Source organism: Callionymus lyra, chromosome 9 (genome assembly GCF_982586985.1).
Source record: "Callionymus lyra chromosome 9, fCalLyr1.hap1.1, whole genome shotgun sequence".
Lineage (NCBI taxonomy): Eukaryota > Metazoa > Chordata > Actinopteri > Syngnathiformes > Callionymidae > Callionymus > Callionymus lyra.
The window spans coordinates 1,947,293-1,971,040 of NC_141826.1; the positions used below are offsets into that span (position 1 = coordinate 1,947,293).

Sequence of the window (23,748 nt, forward strand, 5' to 3'; positions counted from 1 at the left end):
TGCAAGTACAAACTTCACCAAGTTTATCTATTAATGGTTTAGCGTTGGTTACTTTTACAGTGGAAATTTCCCAAGCTATTGTCAGTCTAATCCTGGCAGAAAGATAACTTATTAAAAAAGCAAATTATTAAAGTTTTCACTAATGACTTATTAAAAAGGTTGCTAAACTTGGTCAAACGAATTGCTAAGGCCAGACTATACATAAAGGGTCACGTAGAGCCCCTGGTTTTTATTCATAGCGCTCACACTGCACTAGGTGTCACTGCAGGCTTTACTTTTGGTCTGCCTTCCGTATCATTTCATTTTTATTTCAAAGAGACAAACATTTCACAACTGGTTTACTTGTTTTTATTAAAAAAGTAATTCAATACATTTTCCACTTCTATGTGCATTCAACAGCGTACAAAATTGGCTTTCAAATTTTCTTCCAAAATATTTATCATACTCTGAAATAAACAATTTCACAAAAATAATCTATATTCCTTATGAACATAGAAAAAGAGTAGTGTACATCTGTCGTGGAATAAAAATGGCTGCCAACGTGGCCTCGTGGGTCGGGACAGATGTCAAAACTGCCAAATAAAGTTGGAGATCAATGGAGTGTGTGTTGCGCTGCAGGAAGAGACAGGTTTGCGTGTGTGTGTGTGGTAGCAACAGCTGCTGAAATGACCTCTACAGTGGTTTGTGCAAATATCCTGAACGACAGTTAAAAGTGCCTTTCTGGCGATTAACAAAATAGCACAAATGCAGTTGGACAGCCTGAGATTGGAGCTGGAGTGCTGATTGGATCAGTCTAATTACATTTCCTGCTTGATCTCATCAATTCTTCATTGCACAATTTGAAAACATTGTGCTGCAACATGTTCTTCCACAGTTTAAAGTATTTTAATTGATTCTAAATGTTTCTGTGTGGCCGTATGAGCTTGATTTATATCTAGTTAATCCAATGATGTGGGGTTCCCAGAACCTTTTTGTGCCGCGCCCCCTTTGGCTCGTCAAACATCAATTTTATCAGTAAATCAAGATATGTATTGATAGATAAGGAACAATCATGGCTAACTTACAGTTGAGCCAATACAAATTATTTTGATAAATAATTCTGTATTTTAGGAGACATGTTTTCAACATAATTATGTTGTGAATTGTGTCAAACCACTGATCTAATGGAAATCTATTCAACCCAGTAGGTGGGTGTGTAACTTGTTTTCAGCTCAACCCTGCATTACTGGGGCGCATGACTAAAAAGATCCAGGGGGGGTTAAACTTAGAATCAAAGGTCACACTGCACTACAAGTGTGTGAATTATTTAGAAATATCAGCCATGTGCTTCTGTGTGAGAGTGTGTGTGATGGAGACAAAAGATGAGGACATCTGTGAGTGCATTTGCTCTCTCAGTGGTCACTGTCAACCGAGGTCTTGGTGGTCAAACTAACTGCTGTGGTGGTTGGGGAGCTGCGAGGACGTGGTTATCGTGGCATCCATTTCAGCCATAGTGGTCTCCAACTGCTGGATCAGGACTCGCTTTTTGAACCTGGCGGAGAACGAGAACGGTGACGACAAGAACGTACGGACAACCTTGGTGGCGACTGCCTCACCTGATAGCTTCCTGGATGGCGTGTTGGATGAGGTACCGTTGAACGTCGGCTGGTCCTTTCACCTGCTGCAGGAGTCCCATGATGGCCTGGTAGTCTGAGGGAACATTCACATGATGACTCCAGCGTCTCCATCTGCATAGAGCTTCTTCCACTCAAATTATTTTCTTTTCTGGCAAAGAGCTGTGGTGTTTCCTCCGCTTAAGAGCTAAGAATCCTCCAGGATATAGATCTTTATATCATATTTTTTCACATTTAATATTTGCATATTTATTATTTTCAAGTTACTTTAAGTTCATAATTGGTACAATGTTCAACGCAAGTAAAGTATAAATTGAATAAATAGAGTCGTGAATGAACAGTAGTTTGTTGTCTTGTACTCACTTCTTCCAGGTTTGCGGACCTCCTTGAGCACGCGTGTGCGCAGCTCCGCCTGACTGCCGTCAAGCGGTGCGATGAAGATGGGCTCCAGCTCGCCGGCGTCCGTGTCTTCGCTGCCCTCCGGCTGGCTCTGTGGACTCAGTGTGTGGTAGCTGTTCTTGTCCAGCTGCTGCTGCTCCTCCTCCTCCTCCTCCTCCTCCTCCAGAACTTCAGTCACAAGTCTCTTCTCGGTCAAAATAACTTCTTCTCCTTGAGGCAAGGCGGCCGTCTTCCCCTCCGGTGACGACTCCGAGATCACGTCCATATCCAGGGGCCACATCTCACCGGACTCCTGCCCTGGAATTTCTTCTCCGTTGCTCTCCGACCCCTCGTGTCTTTCCAGTCCTGCAGGGCGAAAACCAGTTGTTGACCATCTAAGGTAAGGTAAGGTCAAGAACATACAGTCAAGAAAATAAGTATTTGAACACCCTGCTATTTTGCAAGTTCTCCCACTTAGAAATCATGGAGGGGTCTGAAATTTTCATGGTAGGTGCATGTCCACTGTGTGAGAGATAATCTAAAAATCCAGAAATCAAAATCTATGATTTTTTAACATTTTATTCGTGTGATACAGCTGAAAATAAGTATTTGAACACCTGTCCATCAGCTAGAATTTTGACCCTCAAAGACCTGTTAGTCCACCTTTAAAAGTCCTCCTCCACTCCACTGTATTATCCTGAATCTGATGGACCTGTGTGAGGTCGTAAACTGCATAAAGACACCTGTCCACTCCATACAATCAGTAAGACCCAAACATTCAGCAGGGCTAAGAGCAAAGAGCTGTCCAAAGACACCAGAGACAAAATTGTACAACTCCACAAGGCTGGAAAGGGCTACGGAGAAATTGCCAAGCAGCTTGGTGAAAAAAGGTCCACTGTTGGAGCAATCATTAGAAAATGGAAGAAGCTAAACATGACGGTCAATCTAAATCGGAGTGGAGCCCCATGCAAGATATCACCTCGTGGGGTCTCAATGATGCTAAGAAAGGTGAGGAATCAGCCCAGAACTACACGGCAGGACTTGGTCAATGACCTGAAAAGAGCTGGGACCACCGTTTCCATGGTCACTGTTGGTAATACACTAAGACGTCATGGTTTGAAATCATGCATGGCACGGAAGGTTCCCCTGCTTAAACCAGCACATGTTAAGGCCCGTCTTCAGTTTGCCAATGACCATTTGGATGATCCAGAGGAGTCATGGGAGAAAGTTTTGTGGTCAGATGAGACCAAAATGGACCTTTTTGGTCATAATTCCACTAAGCGTGTTTGGAGGAAGAAGAATGATGCGTACCATCCCAAGAACACCATCCCTACTGTGAAGCATGGGGGTGGTAGCATCATGCTTTGGGGGTGTTTTTCTGCTCATGGGACAGGACTGTACTGTATTAAGGAGAGGATGACTGCAGCCATGTATTGTGAGATTTTGCGGAACAACCTCTTTCCCTCAGTCAGATCATTGAAGATGAGTCGTGGCTGGATCTTCCAACATGACAATGACCCAAAGCACACAGCCAGGAAAACCAAGGAGTGGCTTCGTAAGAAGCATATCAAGGTTCTGGAGGGGCCTAGCCAGTCTCCAGACCCAAATCCAATTGAAAATCTTTGGAGGGAGCTGAAACTCCTCGTTTCTCAGCGACAGCCCAGAAACCTGACTGATCTAGAGAAGATCTTGTGGAGGATTGGGCCAAAATCCCTCCTGCAGTCTGTGCAAACCTGGTGAAGAACTACGTTTGACCTCTGTAATTGCAAACAAAGGCTACTCTACCAAAATTCTAACGTTGGTGTTCAAATACTTATTTTCAGCTGTATCACACGAATAAAATGTTAAAAAATCATAGATTTTGATTTCTGGATTTTTCTTTTTAGATTATCTCTCACACAGTGGACATGCACCTACCATGAACATTTCAGACCCCTCCATGATTTCTAAGTGGGAGAACTTGCAAAATAGCAGGGTGTTCAAATACTTGTTTTCTTCACTGTAGGTCAAAGAAAAACAACAAAGACAAAGGATACAAAGACTAACATAGAACAGAACATCCATATACTCTCACTCCACTCCTGCCCCCGAACTCAGAATTGTACAATTTAATAGCCCGAGGAATGAATGAGTCCCTGAGTCTATTTGTTTTGCACCTGGGTAGGAGCATTCGTGCACTCATTCTGCTTCTCTGCTCACAGATGATGATGGACAGTAGTTTGTTCAATGATCTCCTCTCAGCAACTGTCACCAGTGAGTCCAGCTTCATTCCAACCACAGAGCCAGCCTTTCTGATCAACCTGTCCAACCTGTTGACACTCCTCTTGGACACATTTCCACCCCAACACACCACAGCAACACTCAACACGTGGTCACTCTTCACTCTGATACCTTTGAGTTTTGGTGTCGGCTTTTGTGCCGGCGGAAGCCCGACTCCCTTCTTTCCTGCCATCACGTGGTTGTTATTGAGCGGTGGAGTCTGCGGTCGGCGAAGCAACGGAGACATGCTGCGCCTTCTTTTCAGAGTGGCGTTTGAGTTGGAGTCACCGGAGTTGACCCTCTTCTTGCTCTGAGGACCCACGACAAACTCGTCCGCCTCATCGATCATCATGCCCTGAGAGGATCAGACAGTTACCATCACGTTCGTAATCAGGATATTTGTCATCGGTTCACAGTGAGCTTCTTGGATCGAAGCAGATGTGTCACCAGTAATCTGTCGCTTTTACTTGACGTCCTATGGTGCAGTCAGTGATTTCATTTCCACTATGTTGAAGAGTTTTCTCTGGCAGTGAATTCAACCTCAATTACAGGCTCCCTGGATAGATGCTTGTTTCGAAGCTCTTTTAAAGTGCTGTTGAGAGGTCCGTACACGGAGTGAGTTAGAATGCTACTAGGGCTTAACATTCATCACAGGCTCATTCAAAATCCTCAAATGAGCATTATTTGTCCAAATCTTACCACAGCAGCTAATAACGCCTGGATACTGTCTTGTCACTGGCAGAAAAATATTGAATAGTAAAAGTCAAGCAGAGAAAGTATGTTGTTTTTAAATATGGAAAACAGTTCAAAATGCATCATCTAACTTTGCTTATATGTGTCATTTTAGTTCTTATCATGTAATAAAGGTGTTTTTTTTATATTGTATTCTTCATTAAGACAACAACAAAGTCAAAAACTTTTTACCTTTAAGTCAAATAACTATTCGATCACAGAAAAACAAACAAAAATACTCGGTCTGGGACTTTTTTAAAGACAACTCTACAGCCATTACATCAGAATATACCCAGGACCTAACTATAGAGGCAAAAAATGCATATACCTCTAGAGTCTAAAAGTCACAGTGCTGGACCGAAGACTGCAGAGAGCAGTTTGTACACGTGTTCAGAATGAAGACCAAATCTCTCAGTTAAAAAAAGAAAGAAAGGGATTCTACCTTCTTGTCCTGCTTGAAGGGATTCCCGAATGTGTGCAGGCGTTTGGGTTGATCCGGGTCAATCTCTCTCAAAGGAGATGGCATCATTTTCAGGTACTCTTGATAGTTTCCCATCTGAGCCACTGGAATACTGTGCAGGTAATCTGAGAGACATGTCGGAGTAGATACATTCACATTTATGCACATTTCCAATCATTTCCAGCTGCAGATGTAAAGACATCTTCCTTGCCTCTGCTGGCACCAGTTAGCATATTAAAGAGATTTCTCAAAGATTTTCAAGATTAGGGTAAAGTACCAGCATAAAATATGAAGGTGAAAAACAGGCATTTTTTGTTAACTGTTGCTAGCACTAGTTAGGTCCATGTGACAAAAACAGTTCCAACCAATAGTCTTGGAGTTAGCTCATACTATAGAATGATACTAGTGAATTTGTTGGTCTAAAATAAAAGCTATTAAACAACAGCTGCAGCTAAGGTGATAGCCAACATGTCAATAGACATTGAGGTACCTCAAACAGTTGTCAAACTAAAACTTTTAAATGATGAAAGTGTGAATATTATCACACGGTGGTTGCACTGCACCTTCGTCTTGCCCTCGGATTAACTTCTGTGACGTCCTCAGTAAATTGGAGCGCATCCGTGTCAGCTGGTCCAGAAGATTCCTTCTCGGGATGTCGTAGGCGTTTCGATAAGCTTGAGGTTTCACGTCCTTGGAAGACGATTGTTTTTTTAACTCATTTTAAAAACAAATAATTTCCTAAGCACTGAGCCTACCTTGTTGAGCAGGGCGATCTGGAACCCGGCAAACTCTTTAAAGTTGAGGTCGGCGAGGCGCAGCGGGCCTTCGCCGGCGATCCCTTGGAGGAGCTGCTTGAAGTCTCTCCGATGGGCCAGAGACAGAGAGTTGGAATGATTCTTCACCTTGATGCCTGTTTCCTGAGGCACTTTCTTCCCCACAGACACGATCAAACGCTCCGACTCTATTTTTGCCTTCATGCAGCAGAGAAACCCGTCAGTCCACTCTGACATTATTGAACAGCAAACCGAACATTCATTTGGTCAAATGGTTGATAAAGAGGAAGCACTGTGATTAATAGAATCCACTTTCATTTATTTATGTTACTTTGATCTCAGCTGCTGCCTATACTGACCGCTTCATATTTTTGAGCAGAGATTTTATTGTGAAAACTAAAATAAATGTATTCATACATTATTCTAGTTTTCAGTCAGATCATCTAATCTGAATTGATGACAGTTCTCCGACAATTCAACGAACATCTCGTTAAGAGAATTGTCTTGTTTTTGATTCATATCTCAGAGAAAACATTTGACATGTTTTAAGATGCTGTGATTTGTAGACGATGAATAGTCTTTTCTAAAAACAGACTTAGGGGAAGTAGGCACATCAACTTACCTTAATCCGTTAATATACTTGACTGTAAGTTAATATACAGTCAAGACTGTTTGTCTTGGAAAAGCTTAAATATTTGACTTACCTGAAAATGAGATTTGAAATAAATAATAATTGGATTTGTTTTATAGTGTGAGATGTAACTATTGACTATTTTTCCAACAACATTTTTTTCTGCCAGTGACTGCTTAACACAAGAAGGTTCTTTAACTAGCCTGCTGACATGCTGGTGTAAAGTGTAGCCTCTAAATCTCCTCCTCCCTCCTGAGAAAGTATCTATCAACATTATGCTGCAGAAGACAATAAAGCTGTCGGTTTGCCGCGGTGTGAAACTAAACGGAGATGGTTTACCTGCTGGCTCAGCTTCTTCAGGTAGGAGATGACACTGTAACTCAGGCCGCTGTCCAGAGTGTCTGCAATCAGATTAGGTGCACCCATCATCCTCAACGCCTTTTTTAAGGGCTGCCAGAAGATAGCAAGAGCAGGTTAGTGTTTTGGCTCTCAGTTGTACAAAATGAGTGAAGAAGACGGAACAAGAGCGGCAGGACGGAGGGATTACCATGAGGTAGTACGGAGGCATGGTCTTCAGGTACATCTCAAAAGCCTGTCGCCACTTGAGGTTTGGTTTGAGTTTGTGCACTTTGAACAGGTCGTCTGAGCAGGAATGGATTAATGAATTAAAGGCTGACTTTCAAATGCGATTTTATCAGAAGGCCAGTCTTCTTACCGAGGAGCGGGAGGATGACTGGGAAGTTGTAAGGCATGACGAAGAGGTTGACACATGTGAGCGTGGTGCTGGCTTTGAGGTAACCAAAGGGCTGGCCCAGGTCTGTCTGCTTCCCACTGCTGCCGAGAAACACCTGGACACAGAGTGTTCTTGAGAACAGATGTGCTCACTTGAGAGAGCAGAGCGGAGATCCTACCTGCCAGCACATGTGAGGCAACTTCCTCTCCAGGATGTACTGGGTGAGAGGAGACGGCTCCAGCTCGTACTTGTCAAAGGGAAGCTTGTCGATGACCATGGGCTCACAGTCCACGCATGAGAACCGGACCACAGGGTGGGCCGACCGAGGGGGCTGATGGAAGGACCAATTGTTAGAACGCAATCTTCCGTTGACACCCGGTGTGGACCAGGGGCCCACGTGAGAGAAAAACTATTAAAATGACAATGAAGAAAAGTGACAGAAAACTAAGCACTAGTAGTTCTTACGAGTAGTATACAAAAACTATCAGGTATCACTTTTAACTTAATGACATGAACTAAATATGAGGTGAGAATTATGTTTGATGACATAGAATTCTTTTTTGTGCTTCTTTGATCCGAAGATTCGATTGCATAAAATTCAGGGATATAATGTTAAGGTACGGGACAGGATGGGATTGATTGAAATGAAAAGGATTCTTCTTTCTGTTCTGGTTATTACCGTTTCCATTAAATAACAACCAACGATTTTGGTACCAGTGCCTATTCCCACTCACATGTGGACTGGGGACAGTCTCATAGCCCCTTGAGTAAAGTACAGACACTGCTTTATTGTTTTTACAACTCACCAGAGTCGGGGAGTTCTGGTCCGGCCAGAAGGACTCTGGAATGGGCCAGTGGCCAACTGGAACTCCTGTTTTGGGGTTGGGGCGTACGTAGATGAGTTTGTGACAGCTGTGCCACAGCTGTGTGTTGAAGGAGGACAGTGATCTACTCGGCTCCACGGAGTTCTCTGAAAAACAGGTCCACATTAAAATCTCTGTATAACCTCAAAAGGATCTTTTTCTTTGACTGGGTTATTTAGAAACCTACTCAGTCTCAAGATGACTTTTTAACTTCTTAAAGAACTAATGTGTTGATTTAAGTGTCTCTTAAATGATCTTGGACCTCTATTGTACTCATCAATATGAGTCTGTTTGTACAAAAATCTCTTTTCATTGAAATATTTACATCAGTAAATTAACCGCTTCAGAACTCTGGGAGGAAACCAGAGTGAAAAGAAGAAACCAAACTAAGCAATCTTTCAAACACTCGAGCTGTGAGGCTAAATCAAGTTGCAGAACGGTTCTATTTTGGGAAACAACGTAAGCTGTGTATGACGGTTAAACATCTCTCAATCAAATGCATCTTCAACAGAATCAAAGAATCCTCTTTTTTGTTGTCTCTCCTGTCGTCGAGCACAAAGTGGTATAGCCATGTGTTGAATGGATGTCTTGGTTACCGACAAAAGTCTCTCTAAAATGAAAATGCTGTTCTTCAAAGCCAGTGCCATTTAATCTTTACCATTTTACACCATTTAAGATATAATCAATTCCATTTAGAATTACCTGTAATTGTAATTAAATTGAAGGTTTACAGAATATAGATTTCAAAATATACAGAGATACAGTTTCACTACAGAATGACTGCAGCTAAGCTAGCGAGTCTAGCTTTGTCCCTCACTTTGAGGAAAAGCTAAAAAAAAGTGTTTTCATTACTTGGTAGTAAGCACAGTATTAAGGGCATAATCTTAATAATGAAATAATTGTTACTTTTGGGAAAATGTTTTTTTTAAATAAATGTATTACCAAACATATTTTGTGTCATATAATTTATGCAATTTCTCACATTTATATTAAACATTGAAACATTCAAATAGATTTTTAATGCATTTGACACTTTTGAAAGTAAATAAAATGAAAAAATCAAAACATTATTACTATTATGAATGATGTTTTTTGTTCTCTCTGTAAATCTCAACGACCAAATGAATGAAGAGGATTTCACAGACACTATTATGGGGTCAATGACACTGAAAAAGGAGATTAATTGGAAAGATATTGTTGATTGTAGTCCGCAGGGAGTAACACACACACACAGACACACACACAGACACACACATATAACAGCTCAAGAGCTCTATGAACTCTGCATGTTGGTTGATTGCACCGAAGCAGTCAAAGACAGTGAGGCGGTGAGGAGGTAAGCAAAGGATGGCACAATTTTCTACTCATCATTATTTCTGTTCAGCTTCATCTATCGTACGACTGTGCACGTGATGTTTTCTCGTCACTCACCGTCACCGACCAAAAGCGGGTCTGGCCCTGTTTTTTCGAAGTTAATAACCACACCACTTTGAACCTTCTGGACCAAAGACTCCAGACACTGGTTCAGCATCCTCTGTGTGCGGACACAGTAGGACCTCCCTGAGGATACAGAGGATGGTTATGAACGTTAAACAGGAAGGCAGGCGTAAGGAATCACAAACCTCCCGTCACTTCACACATCTGGGTGATGGCCGACTCGTCAGTGGGGACACTACCGAGCTGCTCGTTTTCTGGTGCGGCTGCTCCAGGCAGCCTCAGGACCAGCGCAAACAGCCGCTGGTCCCACCGGAAAGGCTCCTTTGTCAACTCGCTGCCCGCCAACGGGGAGTTGAGAGGCAGGTGCAGCTGCAGATCAGATACAGAAGTGAGACAATACCCCTCCACTAAGGAAGTCACTTCAGAATTAGCACATTTGCAGCTCCTGCCCTCGCTCACCTCGTCGGGCACCCCAGAGCTGTGTGTGAGCTTGTTCCCATCAGTGATGGTGATTATCACGGACGGCTCCAGGAAGAAAGGGTTACGACCCTGCAGGCAAAACAAACATTTAACTCACGCGAGCAACAACAAAATATTGCCCTACTTTCTGTTTCTATAACAACCATCACCTAACGCAGGTGTAACACGATACTACATATGCAGAAGTTACTACTAAATAAGCTCTTGACTAGAGAGGGAAACAAGATAGCTCTGTCATGACAGAGTAATTATAATGATCAGGTCCAGGAATTCAGGTGCATTGTCCTGACAAGTTATTCTACTATAAGTAGATGGAAATCGAAATAGTAATAGAAAGAATGATGTTTATTTTGATTTAAGATTCTAAAATCTACTTCAAACTGGAAAAAAATAATCCAGAAAATGTGTCATCTTGTTAATACTAGATACCCTAGCAGTTTAATGTATTTTAAGAGAAGAAATGACAACTCAAATGTATTAAAATTAGTACAAGAAGAGGATAGATTGGTTTAAAAGATGCCTTGAAGCTGCGGCTAAAGTCACATGACCACATTAATATTAGTATTATTATCAGTTGTTTCACTGAATACAGGTAAATTGAGGGTTAAATGAGGTTAAAATAGGTGGTGAAAATTGACAATCAAAAGAGTAATAACTTTTAAAAATTATGAAAAGAAAGAATGATGAAAGAAAATGAATCAAACAAACAAAATAGTGTCATAGGGTCAGTGCAGAGTGACAAAATGTAATCATCAGAATAGGCCAAATGTTCAACACCAAATAATGTTTATTGACATAGATGGAAGTCATGCAAGTGCAGGGGCAACTGTGACTGGTAAAAATGGTTCCGCTGCCACAGTTGCTTCAAACAGGAAATGGCATAGACATACTTATCATATTTAAAATATAATCTCGATTATGTGTATTTTTAAATGCATCATGTGTTTGATAAAATACTATTCATAACCACACTCTTAAAGGGCAACACATGTATTGATGCAAGTGTCTCTTAAATTGATGTTGGACCTTTATAGTATGTGTCTGTTTGCAAAAAACTCTCTTTTCATTTTAATATTTACATTAGAACATGATCTTTAGCCACGCTCACTGAAAACACTTATATTATTCAGGAGGTTAATCTTGTTACCATAATTTTTTTTTTTTGAATCCCTTATTAGTCCCGCGAGGGGAAATTCAACCATTCACACATACTAATGTGAGTAGGCTGCACACTTGCGCTAAGTTCACCATCAGGGTAAAGTGTCTTGCTCAGGGACACAACGACACAAGCTTGTCTGGAGCTGGGATTGAACCTGCAACCTTTTGGACTGCAGGCAACCACTCTACCATCTGAGCTATGTCGCCCCAAAACAATAATCACACCCGCTCTGCTGTGATTGGTCAAGCATCAAGGTTTGTCACTGCGCTCATCAATCCAGGAAGTGTCCTTCTCCAAGGTACTCATTGTTTAAACAAAACGGGGCATAATTACAGTTGGCTGGAGAAGGAGTGAAGCCCATTATTACGTGATAATGGACTCCGCTCTCGTAACCTTTCGTTCACCGAGATTTCCGAGGGGGGAGAACTTTATAAAGTAATGACTTCAAAACATCTTCATGATGAAGGACTTACTGTACCTTGGACAGGAAGAAACATGCGAGTCAGGAGAGTTGGCTTTTCACATTAGTCGCCCTAGAAAAGCGCTCTACAAATATTACTTACTTAATTACTTACTATAACTTGTATTGTTAATGCTAAATTACTGAAGTTAAGATTTTAAAGACCTGCTTAAATGTTTGAACAGGCAACCTTCCTCGTGTAAGGCTGCAGCACGGTTTTTATAAAAATGCCTTAATGGATCATATATTATCAATAATTTAGAGGAAGTGTGTGACAGTAAATGCATTTCAGACACGCACCAGCTGCCAAAGTATGACTCCTTCATGCGTGGACATTAAAAATATATCCAAATGTTTTGTGCATGTATAATGCTGCTCTTATTGAAGTATTTATTTTCTGTTTGTAGGCCTGTCCTGACCTCAGTCCAAGAAGGTTACTCGTATTGTGTCATCGCTCATACCTGTCCGTAGTTGTCAATGCCTGACACCAAGCGGTTGAGATTAAGAAGGTCAAAGGCTGTTCGGAGAGCGTGACCTAAAGTCGTCAGCCCAGATGCCTGCAGGTTTTTCAGCTCGCACATGAAGGTGGCATGATTCTCCTTCCAGCCTGCCTGAGGTACAAACAAATACATGGATCAACTGTTTTTTCATTAGCAGCAGCTCCGGGTAGACCACTTTCAAACCGCACAGCTAGAGACACTAGCAAAAAATGAGATTAAAGCAGTAACTGGAAATAAAAAATAATATTGGAAAACGAGTGTTTGGTACAACACTTGTACTTTCAAGCGTCTAATTCAATAGTTTTTTTTTTGGTATCCAAAAATAATCGCCCCACTGCTGCCTGTGTGATGAAGAAATTCTCCGAGGGTAGAGGATGTGGGAGTGGAGCTCCAGCGAGGTCAAGTACTTTACCGTTTCAGCTTCTTGCTTAATCTATGGATGACCTGAAAGCTTACCACTTCCTCCACCAGGAGAGGGAGGAGCAGAAGCAAAACACCATGGGTGTCCATGTCAACACGGGGCAATAATAAACATGAGGTGTAAAACTCAAGTTACAACCAGACATCAAGTGCCGGTCAGAAGAAATCTGAATCTTAGTCTGGACTAAATCATTTGTAGTACACAATATAACTAGTTTTCGAGCTCAGTTTTCCTTCTCTACTTCTGAATCAACATTCTGTGACTTTGCAATCAGAGTAAGTCATTCACCATAACCTTGTCCTTTCATCATAAACTTCAGAGCACAAAGCAGCCAGAAACAACAAAAGACAAAGAGAGGAAGAGCATGAGGAAGAGGCGTCAAACCAACTTCACTGAGAGCACAAATCTGTGATGGACTTCTTTGAAAGATGTACACTTTGTAGCACACACTTTGTAGCACACACATTGTAGCACAAAGATTATATTGATGATATTATGCTTCTCTGGGATACTTTGTATCATTTCTATGTGAATTAGTCATTTTCCTTATGGGTCCTTTTTATATTTTTCTGTCCCTCATCTTGCATCAAATTACATAAACATTAAAAAAAATGTATCTCATATACTTAATTTACTATTTTACACAATACACAATTATCCTTTAATTAATTGTAAACAAGGAGCCAAATGATGCCTGATATTTGCATTCTTTAAAGTAATAAATCCAAAACATACATTACTAATTTTATAATGAGGCTCCAGCAAAATCTGATAGATGGGAAAATGTTAAGACTTTACCTAAAAGAGTAAACTATTCTCAGTTAGAAAATTATCAGAGAAAATTACTAGGTATTATATTTAGGGCTATATAATTGATAAATCACAAGCACACATTTATCATCTTGTTTTAACCCCACTTACAGCTCTCTGACAGAAATCTGTCGCCACAACAAGGCTTTCGTGTTTTGACCTCTAATTGGTTGCAATTTCATTAAAAAATATGAAATGTGTAGACTTCCATTTTTAACAGTGCTATAAAGCAATCAACAAATGGTGAAATAATGTAATAATGTTAATAACATCAAGGTATCCCATAAGCGCGTGTGTGAGTATATGCGTGTTTTTGTGTGATTTGTGTATGCTTATATTTTCCCATTTTTGTGTGTCTTGTATATTACAATTTGAAATAAAAGAATATGCAAAATATTCATAGTGTTGGCCTTGTGTTTTTATTAATAAACGAAATAAATAAAGAATAAATAAACACTAATTTTAAAAACATTAATCCGAATCATAACCAATATATTTAAATCCACCAACACCTTTATTTCTACAGATAATCTATAGTCACTATTTGACCACTGTATTCGTTTACATTATGGTAAGAAAAAAGTATGAGAAGTTAGAATTAAACTCACAACCTCTCTGATAAACACTTTGCTAGTCTAGACCAACTAATGAAAAAAAAAGTATTTTTTAATTTATGTAATGCGAATTATGTTTTAGGTTGAAAAAATGTTACATTCAACGGGAAAAATAACGTTTAAAAATATAAATACACACGTATTGTATATTAAACACTATGGCTTGTATTTAACACTAAAGCATTAGATCTTCACTTTACAGTGACTCGTGGCTGTAACGAAATGTGCTCCTCACACTGAAAATGGTTACAAACACAAAGTTCATTACATTTGGCTGTAAATTCAAAAACGCAATGTATATAAAGGCAAAGTACTAGGTACTAATACTTCGGTACGATTAAATAGCGGATACCGAGCCATAATCGTTCTAGACAAATGGATGTCTTATTAATGAACACTTTCCGAACTTCCATTAAAAAGAAGAGACCTTTCAACGTCCATCGCAGACTGACCAATGGGAACGCGTCTATCTTGAAAGGGAGGAGCTATTAATAATTGGCGGGTTCTCGGACCAATCGACGCTCGGCGTTATCAAAAAAAACAACACGTCATCCGCAACAATAAATCTCCCCGCCTCCATCTCAACGCCCGAGAGTGATTTCGACACAAAAGCAAAATGTCTGCTGGACGTCAGGAGGCAGTGCGGCTCCGGCTCTGCGGCTGTTTTTTTGGAGACAATAAATAGCCTTTTTTTTCGCAACGAGGAAGCCACCCAACACTGGCTAAGAACCCGAAGGACAATAAAGTCTTATTTACAGATTTCCATTTCGAGCTTTGACACGTAATAACAGCTGCTTATTACCTTGACTCCGTATGGCGGATCATCGAATGTAACTAGCATGTACCTGTCGCCTCGACTCGCCGGGTCTCGGGCGCGCAGCTGTCAAAAAAAGGAAAACAAGTATTAATGCTGTTCGGCGGAGCCTCGGCTCAACATCTTGGCTGCAGAAAAGTAACATTCTTTACCTTCATAAAGACCTCAACCGCGCCTTTAGCAACGTCCAGATACGTCGTGCCCAAATAAGTGCGCTGATTCATAGAGGCGGACGTGTCTAAGAGGAAAACTAAAATAGGCATTTTTAAATGGCGAGCCCCGCGTGAATGCTTTCTAAAAGAACTGTTCTCCACATATGAGCTACGGTGCAGCCAAGCAGCGCACACATGTGTGTGTATATTTCTTCCAATAAGCCCCCCCCTCCAGAAGAGGGCCGCTGCCTCTGGCCTCCTCTATCCGCCTCTCCAGAGCTCTGGCTCGGCTTTCTGTTCAACTTCTGCTTCTCCAAAAAAAGGGACCACCCCTCTTCCTCCGCTGCGCTGCCATTGGTTCGTTCCCGTGCGGGTGGCCACGCCCACTTCATATAGCGTCTATATAAACAATGAGGTCGCCATGTCTGTGGCCTGTGTGTAGATCAGCTGCAGTGAGTGTTTATAAAGGATCACTAAGAAATTGTTGACCTACAATTAAAGCGTCTGTGGGATAATTCAACAGGTTTTATGTGTCGATAAATGTCCTTATTTAAATACAACACAGTTCCATCCCTATATAAGGCAACGTTTCCTTCAGTGTCTCCATATTCACGACCTTCACTTGACTGTGGTTGTGCTTCATCTGCTCCAGTGTCGTTATCGAGATCAACCCTGGAACACTCATTTGACTGGTTCCTTTTTTGTGTCCAGTTCACTTCATGAGCTCTCCACGTGTCTAAATGTATTTTAAACGATCCAAACTGTACATTACTGTTGTGAATGTCACAGTACCTGAATCACTGTCGTTGTCATTATTAAACTACACCTTTGCTTTCACATAGCACGTGTCTGTTACTAGTTCACATGCAATTGTCATCAGATCAACTATATTACCATTATCATTGTGGTTATTATCATTGTGGTTATAATCATTGTGGTTATTATATTTGTTATTATTATCATTGTGGTTATTATCATTGTGGTTATTATCATTGTGGTTATAATCATTGTGGTTATTATCATTGTGGTTATAATCACTGTGGTTATAATCATTGTGGTTATTATCATTGTGGTTATAATCATTGTGGTTATAATCATTGTGGTTATTATCATTGTGATTATTATCATTGTGGTTATTATCATTGTGGTTATTACTATAACCTGGCCCACCTTCAGTCCCTGTACACTCCTGTGGTGCAGAGACAGACTGTGACCACTAGGACAATCAGGAAGTGAAAGACTGCCTTGACACCACAGACTGGGATGTGCTGCTGAAGTCTCGTGGTGACGACATCGAGGGTCCGACACACTGTCTATGACGGATTATTAATATGTTTGCTTAGATGTTGTCGCCCCTGCTATGACTGTTTGCTGTTAACCTTATAATACAATTTTTGGTAACAAAGGACGTCAAGGATGTCCTTAACAGGAAGAAGGTGGCTTTTAGGAGCAGGGTCAGGGACGCCATGAGGTCAGCACAGCAGGAGGTGAAGCAAAGCTTGAGGGAGGCAAAGGACACATAGGAGGAGGTTGGAGGAGAAGCTGAGTGGGGTACAAATAAGAGAGGTCTGGGATGGTGTTAGAACCATCACTGGACACAAGACCAAGTCCAAGAAATCGGTGTCAACAACTTTTGAGCAAGGTAAGTAAGTAAGTAAGTAATATATATTTATATAGCGCTTTTCGAGACCAGGGTCACAAAGCGCTTTAACAATCAAAACAATACTCAAAACAGTACATACTTCAAAGATCAAGACAACACCGAGAACAACACAGGAGTTCGAGAAATTCAAGGAAAAGCCTGAACAAATAGAAACGTCTTAAGGTGTTTCTTAAAGGAGTCAGTAGACTCCATCAAGCGCAAAGAGAGAGGAAGATTGTTCCAAAGCTTAGGAGCAACAGCCTGAAAAGATTTCTCTCCTCTGGTCCTGAGCCGTGTGCGTGGAACCATAAGTAGATTCTGATCCACAGACCTCAGAGCCCGAGCTGGGGTGTAAGGCTGGATCAGATCAGTGATGTAAGGAGGAGCCTGACTCAGACTTCTGCTGTCTCGTCCAGAAGTATGCTGACGACACTGCCATTGTTGGATGCATCAGGGACAGCAGCTAGGACGAGTACAGGAGTCTGATACTTGACTTTGTGGACTGGAGTGAGAGGAACCACTTGCAGCTGAACACCTCAAGGAGGTCCAGGTCAAAGCCACGTCAAGTATCCATCAGAGGCGACGAGGTGGAGATAGTTGACAACTATAAGTACCTCAGTGTGTGGCTGGACAGTAAACTGGACTGGTCCTGCAACACAGACCATGTATATAAGAAATTTCAGAGTAGACTGTACTTTCTGAGGAGGCTTCTATCGTTTAACATCTGCAGGAAGCTCCTCTGCATGTTCTACCAGTCTGTGGTGGCCAGTGTCCTGTTTTATGCTGTGGTGTGTTGGGGTGGGAATGTGTCCAACAGGAGTGTCAACAGGTTGGACAGGTTGATCAGGAGGGCTGGCTCTGTGGTTGGCATGAAGCTGGACTCACTGGTGACAGTTGCTGAGAGGAGATCACTGAACAAACTACTGTCCGTCATGGATGATAACAGTCTTCCTCTGAACACTGTCATCAGTGAGCAGAGAAGCAGATGGAGCAAGAATGTTCCTGCCCATGATAAAACACTAATAGACTCAGGGACTCATTCATTCCTCGTGCTATTAAAACAATTTCATCATCAATAAAGTTCTACCTTACCTTATTAGGCTGTTTTAATTCTGAGTTTGGGGGCAGGAGTTGAGTGAAAATATGATATTCCATGTTAATCTTTGTGTCCTTTGTCTTTGATATTTGTCTTTGATCTATTTTCTTTATCTTTAGACTTAGATTTTGTAATCTTGCACTTTCGTTTTATAAAAACTTTGTTCTTGTTCCTGTTTTTTATGAATCTATCAACTTTGTTGCTTTGTGCTGTGTGCTGACTGGAAAAACAATTTCCATAAGGAGAGGAGGGATCAATAAAGTCTATCTATTAATCTAATCTTGTCTATCTATTAATCTATATAATCTATCTATCCATCAACAACAACTGTTTTTTTTATCTGGTTGCATTGACAAAAACACAAAGATACCTAAAACCTGGAAATGAAAATAACGCCGACGCTAATGTATTTCCGAGATGGTTTTAGCTTGAAATAAACATTAATATTAAAATGAGTCGTCTAGTTGACGTCATCGTCCCGACATGCACTGCGCCTTCTGCAGTATATTATTGACAAAGAAAAGGGCTATAGTGAAACAACAGCAGGGTGGAAGAAGAGCAAGAACCCACCGTACCACCCGAGCTGTCGTGTGCTGAAAAGAAGGTACTAGTCAGCCTGTCAGGACACGAATGTTACTCTTTTATGTTGTGTAATGACATGATTTATGCTGAGAAAACAGTAACTTCACTCGCATGCTATTACTGCTAATGCTAGCTGAGGCTAACAGCGTAGTTATTACTTCACAATAACCTAAAAATAATGTCGTGGAAAGAACATTGTGAAACATTTATTTTCATTTAACGTTATCTATCACGTGTCAAGTGGTATAATGTTATCTTAACTATTAAGCATTATTGTGTAATTACAGTTTAATAGACACTAAAAATACCTTCTGGATATTGGGTGATTATATACATTTATTTTACAATCTGACGAAGCTTCTCGTGGATGTATTCAATTTAAAATGTATCCTGTTTCATGGAAAAGTATTGCAACACCGCAGACGTCTTTCTGCTGTAACCATGTAAACACCGACCACGTGATCCACCGAGAGACCACATGGCGTTTACCCAGCGTCGCTGCTGCCATCGATCTGAAGACCCTTGAACACTATATTCACATGGTTTACTTCGCTCTCAATTGTTTATTCCACTAAAACACTGCTTACGTCCATTTGTTTTTGATAAGAAGGTGTGATAAGAAACCTCACTTGGCTTCTGGTTCTCCAACAATCCTTATATTCAGCAACATGTTTCTTCCTATTGTAATTCAATTTCAATTCGATTTTAGTTAAAGTGTAATTAAGTAAGTAATTCATATTTGTAAAATTCATTTTGCAGACCAGAGTCACAAAGTGCTTAAACAAAAAAAAAACATTTTAAAAACAACACAGGTCAAAACAAGATAATTAAGAAAAGACCTTCACAAATAAAAGATGTTTCTTGAAAGATTCAATAGACTCCATCGAACGCGGAGGGAGAGGAAGATCATTGCTTAGGAGCAACAGCCTTTAAGGATTTCTCTCCTCTGGTGCGGAAGTGTATGTGTGTGGAACCATCAGCAGATTCTGATCCACAGACCTCAGAACTCGAGCTGAGATGTAAGGCTGGAAACTGTTACATTGATCCTGAAGGAAAGTGGCTTTTAAAGGCTCCATAATGACATGCTTAAATGAATTTGAAAAAAAACCCTGTAGAAAGGAAGAGGTTTACCATTTTGGTAAACCAGGGGCCAATTCCACCAAACACTGTAATTAAGAGCCTATATGGAAAAACGTCAGATGAGCAAATCATAAAGTTATCTTTAGACAGTTTAAGTAATAGGAGAGTATAGAGTAGGGCAGCAGAGTCTAGGGTCATGGAGAGATTTGTTGACATGGTGGGGAAGGAGCAGCTGAATGTGAAGTCATGGAGCTTCAGGAGAGATGAGAGAAAACTGTGGGTTTAAACTGCACAGGTGATGAATATAATGCAGAAAAGAAGGATACACAGAGAGAGAGCTTGGTGTCTAAAACTTCTCCAACGATCTAAGCCTGTAGCAGCTTAAGAGGTCAGCTGGTCAGTCCTAACTATAGGCTTCATCAAAAAAGTAAAGTTTCAAGATAACTCTTAAACATAGAGAGGGTGTCTGCCCTCTGGACTGAAGCCGGTAGTGGGTTCCACAGCAGAGGGGCTTGAACACTGAAGGCCCTGGCTCCTATCTACATTTAGAACATATAGATCTGAGTTTAAGGATCGTAAAAAGTTGATATGCGTGGATTAAATCTTTGATGTATGTTGGTGCTACACCATGTAAAGCTTTGTAGGTTAAAATAAGTATTTTAAATAGTATTCTAAATTCTACTGAAAGCCAATGTTGAGGACAGCAAATGTGTTCGCGCCTCTTAGACTTAGTCAGGACACGAGCTGCAGAGTTCTGAATGACTTCTTAGAACATCCTGACAGAAGAGTTACAGTAGTCCAGTCTGATGGTTACGTTGAAGAAGTTAAACAGCAGAAAACAAGGGAAGGAGCAGGGACTAGATTCTGTTTATTGTGTCTTAAACCAAACACTTGTGTTGTCTTGGTGATGTTTTAGGCAGGACACATGCCAGGTGCTTACCAATGCAGAGCTGTATCAACTTGACTTTACCTTGAACGGCTCAACAAAAGTGTCTTTTGCAGTCTCACAGGTGCACAAGAAACGGTTAGCAGCAGGCACTGACTCGTTTTTTTTACCAGACTGTTTCTCTAAAGTGGCTTTTTCTGTTTCTCACAATGAGCTGCTGCACTCAATAGAATAACCATTTTCAAGTTCTTATTCTCTTTGATGCCCTTGTTTAATAATGTCACATAGCAACCTTTGATGTTTCATATAAAGGTTTATGTTCTTCAGATGTGTAGTGTAGTGTTAAAAGTCATAGAAAGAATTAATACAATACTGTATATGATCTTTCTTTTCAGACAAACAAAATGTTTGGAAATTGTTGGTCCGTGCAAACTCTCAACAAAACAGCTATTCTGTCAGATATTGTTGGTTTCTCTAGGAGTACTCCATAAATTGTCAACACAAGAATCCTTCTAGTTGAGCGGCTGACCAAAGTATGCAAGAGTTTGTATTTTATTTACAAACCTCCAGACCTTAAAAGGGACACACACATTAGATGTAAAGCAGCACTAACAATAGAAGCAACATTATCAGAAAACATGTTTAGTGTGTGATTCTTGGTTAATCACCACAATTACAGCTCAAAGATAGAAACTGCTTCAGTGTCCGTCTTCTGTCTGACAAAAGTTGAAACCATTTAGAATAAAGGTGTTTTATTATAAACAAACCATTTACATAATGTAATATATTGCACATTTTTTATTAACAATCCATTTGTTGTATCATACGTTAAATTAAAATGAGCCATCTTTTTGTATTTAATGTAATTATTTAGATACATTTGTCAACAGTCAAAAGAGCCATTAATCTGCTGTTTATAAAAATGTTTTTTTCTGCACTGAAAAAATACATCTGAAGATGAGAATTGCCTCAGAGAGGTTTATCATTTTGTAATGCCGATGGGAAGACAAGATATGCAGTACTCCTCACCCACCAACAGGGTGGAGCAATATACTCCATGTTTGATGAGGGAAGATTATTAACAGATTAAAACGTCTCATTCGAGGGTGTTTCATTTTTTGTTTAATCGAATCCTAATTTAACTGTAGCTCATTTTTATTATGTTTATTGGAATTATATTTATTTAAATGCATGTTAGCATGTGAGGTCACTTTTGAATGATCTTCTCTGTCTTCTCTTGGTTTAGTTCCGTGTCATGTGCGTCAGGACCTGAGAGCAGGAGTCGCCTCTCTCCCCTGAAGGCTGTGTACCCCGCTAATAAGCATCTGGAGAGAGGGGCTGGGGCTGCAGGCCGACCGTGGACAGGAAGGGGCAGAGCTCAGCTGGAGCAAATGCAGCAGCAGCATCGGCAGCCTGAGCTGGTGGAAGGAAACCTTCCTGTCTTCGTGTTCCCCACAGAGCTTGTCTTTTACGCAGATGAGCAGACGTCTCACAAGCAGGTGCTCACACTCTACAACCCCTATGAATTTGCTCTCAAGTTTAAAGGTGAGTGTAAAAAAAAACATGCCCCGTCGTCTACCTCGTGTTTCATACTTTGAGTCACGTGTCGTTTCCCTCCAGTGCTGTGCACGGCGCCCAACAAATACAGTGTTGTGGATGCGACCGGAGCAGTGAAGCCGCAGTGCTGTGTGGACATGTGAGTGTCTTCTGGGTGAAACACATTTTGTATTTGTATGAGCTCATTTGTTAACAAAGCAAATGTTCCTCTACTTAACATGTTGGTGTTGACCCTTCAGTGTATGGATTTATTATAAAGATCCTAAAATATTGCTAAACGGATTAAAAAGGTTTTGGTTTGCTGGAGTTGACTTCTGGCGTATTTGCAGAGTAATCCGCCACAGAGACGTGCGGCCGTGTCACTATGGCGTCTACGACAAGTTCCGACTGCAGGTGTCGGAACAGAGTCAGCGAAAAGCCCTGGGACGCAAGGAGGTGACGGCCACGCTGCGGCCCTCGGCCTCCCTGGAGCCCCCCAGCCCCAGACCCCAAGATGACGAGCGCAGGCTTAAAGAGCAGTTCGCAGAGAGCGAGTTCTACGAACAGACTGCGACTCATACAGGTAGTTAAACCGTGCAGCTGAGAAAATGTCATGTTGTAACTTCTTCCCATTTCGTCAGAGAGCCGTCCAGTCAACGGGGGCCCCAGTCTGTTGACTGTGCTGCTCGGGCTGGTGTGTGTGGCCGCCCTCATGCTGCCGACCCTGGGCGAGCAGGAATCTACCGTGCCTGTCTACCTCCACTTGAGTGTTAACAAGAAACTTGTAGCTGCTTACGTTCTTGGTGAGTGAAACACGGGACGGGTGGAAGGACTCGTGGTGAACAATGACTTGAGTTAAAAACTTGATGGAAAAGACAAGAACCCTGGTCTAGAAGGGCGCTTTACAAATAACCTTTACATGTCGATTCATTGAATAGCTAACATAAGGTTGTGTGATAACATTAAGCATCCGTTTAATCCTGCTTTTTTTTTTCAGGTCTTCTCACGATGGTCATCCTACGCACATGATAAACAGGATTTAACTTGATGACACTGACACTAGGGGGCGTCTCTTCCTCTTTGGACATCCAGCCTGTAGAATTACTTTTTTTTTTTCCCCACAAATGTGGAACTTATGCATATTAAAGAGAGCATATTATGTTCGAGTCCAGCAGTGATAGGTGTTTATCCTCGAAGTCCAGCTTGGCCTCATATATATTTCTGTGGCCATCATGAGTGTGAAGGATATAACAAGCTGTATAAAAAGACTTTGTTATTCACCTGTATCCATCTTTACATTTGTGTTTTAACCTTTTTAGTGTCGACCAAATGCAGTCCTTTGCATGCGAGGGTTTTTATCTGAATAAATTTTCATTTGACATTTCACTTAAAGCATTAGATTGTTTACTTCAATCATAAACATGGTTTGTCTGTTGAATTCTTGTCAGGAGGTGCAAAGACTTTCTACATATATCAAGGTTTTCAAATTTTAAACAATCAGCTCCTTTTAAGAAGCATGCGACGCCCCTGCTTTGCTATATTTAAAATGACAAACGCATCTAAGCATCTGTGGCCCAACATGAACAAAGTCCACGATTCCCTGCCACAGTTGAAGCATTTGTAAAAGCATCTACAAC

The 23,748-nt window shown here is 41.0% G+C and overlaps 2 protein-coding genes across 2 annotated transcripts; one reads left to right on the forward strand and one right to left on the reverse strand.

Moving 5' to 3' along the window:
• Nucleotides 1-332: 332 nt before the first annotated feature.
• On the reverse strand, nucleotides 333-15,675 carry ints6l (integrator complex subunit 6 like). Its single transcript, XM_087798575.1, has 18 exons — nucleotides 15,290-15,675; nucleotides 15,126-15,203; nucleotides 12,440-12,589; nucleotides 10,339-10,428; nucleotides 10,065-10,248; nucleotides 9,874-10,002; nucleotides 8,386-8,549; nucleotides 7,758-7,910; nucleotides 7,562-7,694; nucleotides 7,394-7,488; nucleotides 7,186-7,296; nucleotides 6,198-6,413; nucleotides 6,006-6,132; nucleotides 5,425-5,567; nucleotides 4,383-4,605; nucleotides 1,977-2,357; nucleotides 1,596-1,689; nucleotides 333-1,531 (listed from the first exon to the last, which is right to left on the reverse strand). Exons 1-18 carry the CDS (start codon nucleotides 15,398-15,400, stop codon nucleotides 1,429-1,431), a joined length of 2,685 nt encoding a protein of 894 aa, XP_087654701.1. The 5' UTR covers nucleotides 15,401-15,675; the 3' UTR covers nucleotides 333-1,428.
• A 2,857-nt stretch (nucleotides 15,676-18,532) lies between these two features.
• On the forward strand, nucleotides 18,533-23,497 carry mospd1 (motile sperm domain containing 1). Its single transcript, XM_087799592.1, has 6 exons — nucleotides 18,533-18,631; nucleotides 21,822-22,120; nucleotides 22,196-22,271; nucleotides 22,462-22,694; nucleotides 22,753-22,914; nucleotides 23,109-23,497. The coding sequence occupies exons 2-6, from the start codon at nucleotides 21,967-21,969 to the stop codon at nucleotides 23,138-23,140; spliced, it is 657 nt and encodes a 218-aa protein (XP_087655718.1). The 5' UTR covers nucleotides 18,533-18,631; nucleotides 21,822-21,966; the 3' UTR covers nucleotides 23,141-23,497.
• Nucleotides 23,498-23,748: the final 251 nt, after the last annotated feature.

Coding starts and splice junctions, on each gene's coding strand:
- mospd1 (XM_087799592.1), top strand. CDS start 21,967: ATGCAGCAGCAGCATCGGCAGCCTGAGCTGGTGGAAGGAAACCTTCCT. Junction 22,121..22,195: donor ATTTGCTCTCAAGTTTAAAG/GTGAGTGTAAAA, acceptor GTTTCCCTCCAG/TGCTGTGCACGGCGCCCAAC. Junction 22,695..22,752: donor ACAGACTGCGACTCATACAG/GTAGTTAAACCG, acceptor CCATTTCGTCAG/AGAGCCGTCCAGTCAACGGG.
- ints6l (XM_087798575.1), bottom strand. CDS start 15,400: ATGCCTATTTTAGTTTTCCTCTTAGACACGTCCGCCTCTATGAATCAG. Junction 8,550..9,873: donor CCCGCTTTTGGTCGGTGACG/GTGAGTGACGAG, acceptor CCTGTTTTTCAG/AGAACTCCGTGGAGCCGAGT. Junction 7,911..8,385: donor ACCAGAACTCCCCGACTCTG/GTGAGTTGTAAA, acceptor TCCTTCCATCAG/CCCCCTCGGTCGGCCCACCC.